Source organism: Octopus sinensis, linkage group LG8 (assembly GCF_006345805.1).
Source record: "Octopus sinensis linkage group LG8, ASM634580v1, whole genome shotgun sequence".
Lineage (NCBI taxonomy): Eukaryota > Metazoa > Mollusca > Cephalopoda > Octopoda > Octopodidae > Octopus > Octopus sinensis.
This window is the reverse complement of record NC_043004.1, coordinates 63,255,342-63,265,942: the sequence shown is the minus strand read 5'-3', so window position 1 is coordinate 63,265,942 and position 10,601 is coordinate 63,255,342. Positions and strand designations below refer to the sequence as shown.

General features: G+C 38.3%; 1 protein-coding gene across 1 annotated transcript in view; it reads left to right on the top strand.

The window, feature by feature from the left end:
- Positions 1-6,644: 6,644 nt before the first annotated feature.
- Positions 6,645-10,601, top strand: part of LOC115214827 (EEF1AKMT4-ECE2 readthrough transcript protein-like) — an 85,954-nt gene continuing 81,997 nt past the window's right edge. The window contains exons 1-2 of the mRNA XM_029783858.2: positions 6,645-6,692; positions 9,369-9,401. Of these exons, the coding sequence (XP_029639718.1) occupies positions 9,388-9,401 (14 nt within the window). The 5' untranslated portion in view covers positions 6,645-6,692; positions 9,369-9,387. The remainder of the gene's footprint in view (positions 6,693-9,368; positions 9,402-10,601) is intronic.

Below are 10,601 nucleotides of genomic sequence, written 5' to 3'. Positions count from 1 at the left end.
GAGACGTCGGACCGCGAACCATTAACTTGAACATGGAAGGAGCGATCTGAGAGGATGGCACCAACCCATCGTACAATATCCGGATGGAAACTATATGCTTGAAGCTTGACAAGTAGTAGGCGGTGGTTTACCGAGTCAAAAGCTTTGGCAAAGTCCAATAAAACGATGTCAACAGCATCACTATCATCGAGGATGCGCGTCACCAATTTTTCCATTACTAGTAAGTTGGTCAAGCATGATCTCTTCGGCACGAAGCTGTGTTGGGAATCAGTGATCGAGGCTGTGTTTAGGAGGTGGAGCATCATACTTTTCTTAAGGATGGTTTCGAACATCTTGCTGATTATTGATGTACGGAAAACCGGTCGGTAGTTAAGCGGATCTTCGCGGCTCCCTTTCTTGAAAATTGGGCAGATTATCGCTGTTTTCCAGTCTGCATGTATAACACCCGTCGCCAATGACATATTGAATAGTCGTGTTAAGGGCTCGCAGATGACCGGAGCCAACGCTTTGATAACCCGTGGGTGTATGCCGTCAGGGCCGTGACCCTTGTTGACATCGAGGCCTTGAATAACACGTTTGACTTCGTCCCGCGTGATGACCAATCGAAGCATTGGAGGTACCGATCTATCAAATGGAGGGGGTTCACGACCATCATCTTGTTTGAAAATAGTTGAAAAAGCCTCGGCAAATAATTGACTCTGTTGATAAGGGTCCTCAATCGATGCGCCTGTTGAGTCTACCAACGTTGCAATCTGGTTGTTCAAGCGGGAATTCCGCTGGACATGGGCAAAGAAGGTTTTTGGATTGCTATTGGCATTTGCCGCGATTTTGTATTCATAACTGAAGCGTTCTTTCTTTTCAATTTTCACGGCTCGGTCTCGTTGAGTTTTGTACATCTCAAAAGCTGCAGTCGAATCCAGATTTTTGAATTCAGCCCAAGCAATATCTCTGAGTCGACGTTCTCGTTTAACCTTCTTCGTCACCCAGGGCTTGTGTTTCTTCCTCTTGGGAAGCCCAACGGGAACTGCCTGGTCAGTCAAACAGATTACATATGCTTTGAGGGATGACCATAGTTCGTCAACTGAGGACAACGTCATCAGGGATCGCCAGTCCAGAAGCGCGGAAGCCTCGGTTAGAATTTCAAGATTAATTGCAGAGAAGACTCTACGTGGCAGCGAAGTAATCGTGGGCGTAGAAAAAGTTGTGTGCATGACGAACTTCAGGACCGCATGATCACTCTTGGCAAGAGGGGCGCACACAGATACGTCTGACACTGATCTTGGATAGCGGGAGAATACGAGATCTAGCATAGATGGCTGCTGCCCAGACCGATGCATTGTCGGATATTCAACATGTTGCGATAGAAAACAATCTTCAGCCACGTCAAGAAGGGCCTGGCCGAACCGGGAAGATGTTGTACAAATTGATGCGGGCCAATCGATCGTGGGAGCGTTGAAGTCGCCTAGTACCAAGCAGTCATGCGAAGCTGAAACGAATCTTATCGCTTCGAGTAGATGAGCATCGTCCTGGGGGTCGGCAAGAGGCGGCCTGTAGACAGCCAACACGGGCAGGCAAAACTCAGATAGGCTCAGCTTGCAATAGACGGCATCGAATTTTGTTGTAGGTTGAGCATTTGTGGGTAGAATACCGCAGGACGGTTTGTGCTCAGACTTAACACACACAGCAACACCTCCACCTCGCCTTTTTCCTCTGTCACATCTGAAAAGGACGTAGCCCTGCAGGTGGATTTCTGAGTCCTTTACTGCTGGAGTCAGCCAAGTCTCGGTGATAGCTATCACATCAGGGGAGTCACGTATGGCCAGTGTAAATAGTTCACTGAACTTTGGGAATAAGGAGCACGAGTTGGTGTAGACGATGCTGAGCTGTGAAGTCTGAGGGGCGGGAGTTGGGGAACAAGCAGAATAAAGGGCATCAGAGGTAGCATCGTTGACGGGGGTATCAACTTCACTTCGATTTGCCCTCACATCACTTTCCCTGTCAGCACTACAGCATGGGACCAGAGGTAGGACTTGATTATCTGTCCATCTTGGATTCGTAAACCTTTCTCTCCCATTTGTTTCCTCATCTTTAGTTCGGATATCAGGTTCCTCCGAGAATTCTCTCTCTTAGTGAGTATTCCTCGCGAAAACCCATATTGGGGTCCTCCCAGGCATGCGTCTGAGCTCTGTTCAGAAAGACTGAAGCCTCCCGATCAGAAGAAAAGATTACCCTTATTGGGCGTGGTCTAGTATCTGCGGTTGGGTTCGCTTGGAATCTTCCTAGCCGAGCGACCTTAAGAACACTGACATTTTCGTTCACAGAGAACAATTCTCCAACCAAAATAGAAACAAAATTAATGTCATCTTTTAGGCGGTTTATGCCTGTATCACAGGTGGATTCAACTTTGCCATATATTATTGCTGATCTTGAGTGGGCTCTACTATGAGCTCTACTATGAGCTGCGGTATTCGATTCTTCATTGGAAGATTTCGAAAGGGTGGTTTCATAGCCATCGGACTTATGTCAGCATGTGGGGTCGATCGGAATGGATTTAGTGGTCATAATTTTCCCGCCTGGTTTGGAACTGCACTGCCTCTTCTTCAGTTTGGGGGAGCACCACTCCCCAGATGAACTCACATCGAGATCGTTCAGAATTGGTTGAGTAATGGCATTAATGGGAAGGACAAGTGAAGGAGAATCCAAACAGATTTTATCGTGATCAGGTTTCATAGCCAAATCTGCCCCTCTGGAGTTTTGACTACGTTTCTTCTTTTGGGGAGAACAACGGTCTTCAGGTGGGTTTGAGTCTACGCTCCTCAAACTAGGTTGGGGAACCTCCGGGACCGAAAAGGCAGATGAGGAAGAATCCGCACAGGAACGATCATGTGCAGGAACGACCGCCGGTTCCTTCGCCTTCTTTGGCCGCTTCGATTTTGTTCCCTTCGGTTTGGACGTCTCCAGGGAAGAAATCAAGGGTGACTCTGCGTCAACAGGAGACGGTTTATCGTGGTCAGGTTTCATAGCTAAATCCGCCCCACTGGAGTTTTGACGACGTTTCTTCTTTTGGGGAGAACAACGGTCTTCAGGTGGGTTTGAGTCTACGCTCCTCAAATTAGGTTGGGGAACCTCCGGGACCGAAAAGGCAGATGAGGAAGAATCCGCACGGGAACGATCATGTGCAGAAACGACCGCCGGTTCCTTCGCCTTCTTTGGCCGTTTCGATTTTGTTCCCTTCGGTTTGGACATCTCCAGGGAATAAATCAAGGGTGACTCTACGTCAACAGGAGACTGTTTATTCAGTAAGAGAGCAACAACAGACTTTAGGTGCTCAACCTCTTGTTTGAGCAACAGCAACTGCTCGTTGAGCTGACTATTGGTAGGACCATCATCTTGATGAGAAGCCCTTCTTGCAGATCTCAGTTTCGATCCGTAGGTAGCTGACATGATGGATGGTTGACTAAAAACAATCTTCTATGGGCTCTAGGACAAATCGGGGTTAAATCAGGAACAAAAAACAGGTGCAATCCTTGTAGGAGTAGGCAACAACAGACAAAATCTGAGAGAGTTTGGGCTGAGCCGAATCACAATCCAAGATTGAAAGCAGACGGTGCACGAGTCGGGAACCCTTCCTAATTGTCTGAAGCAGCTTTAGGATAAGGGATAGTATGTCCAACTTTAGAATATTGATATGCATGTAACATGTTCCACACGATTAAATATCATTTGACGTGCCATTTAGTACTTCAATAATTGCATCTGCGCGTGTTTGTATATGTGTGAATACTGTGTTTATGTGCGAGAAGGCACATGTTTTTGTCTATTGTTAAATTAGATTATTAATTTTTCTTTTTTTTCTCACGTTTTTCCCTTTTAAAGTATTTCTTTTTAAAGTAAATTATACGTTGGAGGGGGGGCTGGGGGTTTGTTTTTATAGTAAATTCTCTTTCCTCCCAGCACAGAGAAAGAAAGGGATTTTTCGTTGGTGCCACCGGTATAATTCAGACACGGGGAAAGACATTTCGGTGTCATCGTCAACTTGAATGTTTCTAATTGTAGCGATAGTAGTAACTGCAGTAAATTCTGATAGCAGCAGTAGTAATAGCTCATAAAGTGAGATGAAGAACGGTCGGTCAAATAGAGTTCAAATTGACCGCAGTAGTGTTGATGGAACTTGTGAAACAGTGACCTTGACTTTGAGAAAAATCAAAGGAGGGGCCGACTATAAACAGTATTTGTGAATAGAGTCATGTACGAGCAGAGCGAAACTATAAATAGTATTTTTTCTTTTCTTTTTCTTTTTTTTTCTCCTTATTCTCCACGTGTTTAATAATGCGATTGCAATAAAAGGTATGTCAAGAAGAAGATAAAGGTTAGCTGGTGTTTACGTCCATACATTTAGCGTGCATTTAATTGTGGTGTCATACTTTTAGCGTGCATTTAATTGTGTTGTTACAATGAAGGCATTTTACATAATCTGATACTCAAGGAAGAGGTGACGGAAAAATGTTCACACAAAAAATGGAGATATTTATGATTCTAAAATTTTTGTCCCAAACTGTAGGTTTGGAATTCTTTAACTTATTTTGAGGGAAATTCAAATTACTCACAGAAAGTAGTAGATCTTCCAGTAATTACAGTTGTTTATCAGTAATCCTGCTGGGTTGTATTTGTTATTCTGTGTCTTCTGTGTCTTTGGCCGCTGACAGGTCAGGAGCGGCGAAAACACGTCAGCCACTGTGGATTCCTTGACTGTATATGATGATGATGAAGATAATGATGATGATTATTAAACTCTGTGAACTGGATTCACTTGTGCTATAATTCTGGTAAAATGGCAAAAACATCAGTTAATTCTTGTCATACACTCTTTAAACTGCTCAGCTGTCTCAGTCAATGAAACTAGTGTAAATATGAATTCAAAAAAATTTAAGAAATCCTTTTTTTCTTTTATCTGTTTCAGTCATTAGACTATAGCCATGTTGGGGCATCGCCTTGAATTTTTTAGTGGAACGAATCAAAACCAGCACTTATTTTATTTATTTATTTTTTTTTAAAGCCTAGTATCTATTCTATTGGTCTCTTTTGCTGAACCACTAAGTTATGGAGAAGTAAACACACCAGCACCAATTATCAAGCAGTGATGGAGGACAAACACACACACACACACACACACACATATATATATATAAACAGTAGTACATTAGAAATTGTTGGCAGATTTTTATTTTGCTTATTTCACTTCCAGTTATAATAATATATTATATGATTTTAAAATTCCCCTTTGCTAAGCACATTATATTTCTTTCTAGTACCAGACATGTGGCTTTGGTGATGAAGTCAGTTTGAAGTATTCATTTATCCGTACTCTATGTTTCTCTATCCAGTGTTTTACTGTTTCCAGGCTCAAAGCGTGAGGTATATTGGTATGAAGAATGGCGATGTCAAAGCTTGTATGTATAGTGCTCTCTGGGACTGTAGGTAAAATGCGCTGGAGAAAATCTATGCCGCCCTGTGTATAGGTGGGAATTAATGGGCATACAGGTTTTAGAAGTATGTCCAAAAAACGACTCATCTGTTTTGTTGGGCCATGAGGTCCAGCAATTAATGGTCTGAGTTTGAGGTCAGTAGTCTTAGTATGTTTATCTATTGGGTCCTCTTATCATTTATGGCCCTCTGTATTTCGGAGCTTTTGTGGATGTTGGGTAATACGAAGAAATTCCTTCCTGTGAAGGACTCTTGATATTCATTACTGTTTTGATTTAATCCATTATTTCTTTCTTCCGCGTTCCTTGGTTCTTTCTTGTAATAAGTCTGCTCTATTAGAATTTCTAATATTTTATATTTATAGAAGTCATTGTCCATGGTCATTATCGCGCCTCCATTATCGGCTTCTTTTAGGAGAACTGAATAGTCATTCATCAGTGTTAACAGGGTTTCTCATTTTATTCACGAAGTTTTTGATTGCATATTCGGGTACTTAAGGGAAATTTCCAAATTGTTTCTCTCTATGCGTCTAAATGTTTGACATTCTTTTGGTAGGGGTGAAGTGGGATTTATTTCTGAGAATTGAAATGTAATTTATATCCTCATTGCCGACGAATATTATAAGTTGAAAGTGCCCAAATTGCCACATAGTGGGACTAAACCCGGAACCATGCGGTTGGTAAGCAAACTACTTACCACACAGCCACATAAAAATATGACTATTCATCTACTTCTAACATAATGTAGACAGTTGTTATACTCAAGTAAACTATCACCTCCCTCTTGTCTTCTACACCCGCAATTAAGAAATAACAGCTCTAAAATCATCCTCATAACACTTATTGTCCTTCACAAGCACCGATTTGTAATAGCTTAAAATGTTAACAATTAACACTTAACAACATGCTAAAACATGCATATTTACTGGTGCATATTTACTGGTAAATATACAAATACTTATGTCTCCTAGTCGTTGAGGGCGATAAATCATGTCCTTATTTGGTTCGAATTTGTATATCAAAACTATTTGAAAGTATTTCATGGTTATATATAAAACTAATTCATGGTTGGCTGATCTTCAATAAACAATTGGATTGCCCGTATGTAATGTGCCATATAAGCAGTAGGAGTAGCAATAAGATATTCGATTATAAAGACATTTAGAACACCGTGCCAAGAAGTCGATCTAAAATACCACGTTACAATAGGTAAGTGTTAAAATTTTCACTTACGTCTTCTATAAACATTACGCATATTCGTACGTATAAAATATATGCTACATGAACTGAGTCAATTTTGTACGAAACTTCAGTAATTATTTAAGTATTTATGTATCTTTTATTTCTCCATTTTTAATTGTTTTCAATCATTGGTTAGCACTTATTTTAAATCGAATGAATTGATCACAGTACTTTTTATTAAGCCTAGCACCTATTATTTCGCTCGGCTTTGCCGTTTTTTTAATGATACGGTGAAGTAAACAAATCAGAAGTGTTTGTCAAATGGTGGTGGGTACAGCCACAACAAAAGAGACATATACACACGCTCATATCTATGTACGTATATATATATATATATATATATATATATATATATATATGTATGTGTGTGTGTGTGTGTGTTTGTGTATGTATACATGTACATATATGACGGGCTTCTTTCAATTTCTTTCAATAGGAAGTCTTTTACGACCCTCACCTCCAAAACAAAACTCTAAAACCTATTATCAGACATTTATCTCTATATCACAGAACTTTTGTTTTACTATTACTTGTTTGTTTTCTCTCCCTACATCTAGTTAGTTAGGGTTAAATATATATATATAAGTATGTATGTATGTATGTATGTATGTATGTATGTATGTATGTATGTATGTATGTATGTATGTATGTATGTATGTATGTATGTACGAATGTATGTATGATGTATGTATGTGTATATGCACAAACGTACGCATGTGCGTATATATGTATACGCGCACGTATGCATTTGCCCATGTATGTGTGTGCCCATACGTAGGTATGTATATATGTTTGTACTCATGTGCTGTCAGTAAACAGGTCGCGGATTTTAGCGACAAAAATATTTTGACAAATTAAATGTTGAAGTGAATCGAACGGCTTTTGTGTGTTTCTTAAATGGCTCACAAACACCTTCCACGCTGCAATTGTTTTCGTTCCAGCACACGATCTCAGATCAAATCACTTGCTATGTGAGTACATCTCCGTAATATATATATATATATATATATATATATATATATATATATATATGTGTGTGTATATATATACATACATACATTCATTCATACATACATACATACATACATACATACATATAAATATACGCTTGCGTCTGGGGTGAGTCATTCTCTTTTAGTAGTTAATCATTTAACACACTCACCAGTAATTGTTCTACTCATTTACTTATTTATTTTTCACAAAATTTCTGTCTTGCAAACTTTTCAATAGTCGTTGACTCTGTCCGTTATCCGAGCTGCGTTCATTTTGTCTGTTTGTGCGTATGTGTGTGGATCAGTACGTGTGCGCATACACATATATGTATGTGTGCATGCATGCATATATGTTTGTATATGCATGTGTGTGTAAGTCTGTGTGAGTATTTTTATATGTATGTACATGTGTAAGTTTTCTTTTTCTTTCTGAATATTCACTTGTTTATGTTTTTTGTGTATGTATGTGTTTTTGCACGTATGTGTGTGTGTGTGTCTGTACTTCTCTCAGGCAACATATTTAATGAAATCACTGGGAGCATCGAAGATTTGGCATGAGTCGTCACAAGCAGCAACACTCCAAGTGTTGTTTTCCACTGCATTTTTCATCTGAAAAGTTTTTAACAGCAGTGTCCGAGAGATCCACTTATCCAGCAGCATGGTTTCTGAGAAATTCCACCTTCAGTACCGACATCACTTCAAACTAGCACGTTTGCTGGAGAAGTAATGTGCATCTATTAGCATCTATTAGCTAATCCTGCAAATAACCATTGTTTTTATTTGTCTTTTTATTTGTTGTTTATGAGAAAGTTTACTCGAAATTAATGGGTGTTCGTAACCATATGTTACACAGTCAAAGTGGGGCAAGTGGATAGGATCACTTGTAGAATTCAAAAGTAAATCAAATATACGTGTCACATGTTTTAGCCTTCTGACTACAGTAACTGTTAGGCCCAATCAACGTTTCTTTATGCCAGTGTAAATAAAATAAATTACACAAATTGAAATAAAACAAAATTCGGTTTGATTCACACAAATGCATCGTAGATCATGATTTGTAATGTGTACAGTATCCCGTGAAGGGTGTTGGTAAAGAGAAATATATTAAAATATATACGGAATGTCAATTGCCTATGCACTAATGACAGTTTGATAATAAAATATTATTCAAGACTATCAATTCGGAGTTACATAAGAGGTGGTGATTAAAATTATATGGCTTTAGATCAGTCAATTTTGATTATATTCAAAATATTCCCTTGTAGGATTTGCTAAGTCATTGCAGCGGCCCTTCAGTTTTTGTAAATCCAGTAAAAGTAATAGGAATATTGGGTCGCCAACGAGGTCTTTGCCGATACCCGTAAAACTCGAAACTTTTCAGCAAACCCTCGTACATATTTCGTGCTGTGTTCCCCTAGTAATTTCTGTTCTTTAAGAGTCATCAGTTGCAACTTGTTAATTCATATTATCATCTCAGTGCTCAAAACTAAATTATTAGCTTAAATTTTACACTTGTGCATCATTATCTCTTTGAAGTTATGTCTGCTTCATTCATGGAGAATCTTTTTGGCTTAATAACCCACTCGTAATGTTACTGAAGTCAAAGGAAATCTAACATGATATCTTTAACTTTTTCTTTTTTACATTTCAGATCCCCGAATAGTTTCGAGATGGCGGAAAGAGAGTAAGTATTTGTTTATTGAAATATTGAAAAGCCTCTTCGTTATGGCATCCGTTATATAAATACATTTATAAAAATATTGTTCCCCAATTCCTCTCTCTGTATACGATCATCACATACCCAGAGCATTACGAGATATTCACAAACTTCTTATTTAACAACCCCAAGAATTTTACATTACCATAAACCAACTCGACATATATTTTGTGCACATGTGTGTGTGTGTGTAAGACTTCGTACATATTTGCGACCGTGTGTGTATGTATGTATATATGCATTTCAATGTGTGTGCATATGTATACGTATGAGTATGCAGAGGAACATGTATATATGCATATGCGAAAAGCACCAAATGTTTCACAGCTTCAATATGTGATAAAATATATGATAAATCCGAAATTTCGCAACCAGGTGCATATATATGCAAATAGGAACTACTAAGCGCACACACTTAGAATATATATGTGAATAAGATATATGTGCAGACATTCGTATGTACCTATATGTGTAGAGACATACGAATGTATGTATGTATATATGTATGTATGTATGTATGTATGTATGTATGTATGTATGTATGTATGTATGTATGTATGTATGTATGTTTCTATTTATCTATCGATATATCTATCTATCTATGTATCTATATATGTATCTATCTTTCTATCTATTTATAGCTTTCTCTCTCTCACTCTATATCTACTTATCTTACTATCTATCTATGTATCCATCTATATCTATCTATCTATCTATCTATCTATCTATCTATCTATCTATCTATCTATCTATCTATCTATCTATCTATCTATATCTATCTATCTATCTATCTATTTATCTATCTATCTATCTATCTATCTATCTATCTATCTATCTATCTATCTATCTATCTATCTCTCTATCTACCTATCTATCTATCTATCTATCTATCTATCCATCTATCTATCTATCTATCTATCTATCTATTTATCTATCTATCTATCTATCTATCTATCTATCTATCTATCTATCTATCTATCTCTCTCTCTCTCTCTCTCTCTCTATATATATATATATATATATATGTGTGTGTGTGTGTATGTGTGTATACACAAGTTCATGAGCATACATATCAATATATTTAGGGTCATGTATGTGTGAGTAAGCGATGTGTAAATATACATATACACACAAACACACACACACACACATATATATATATATATA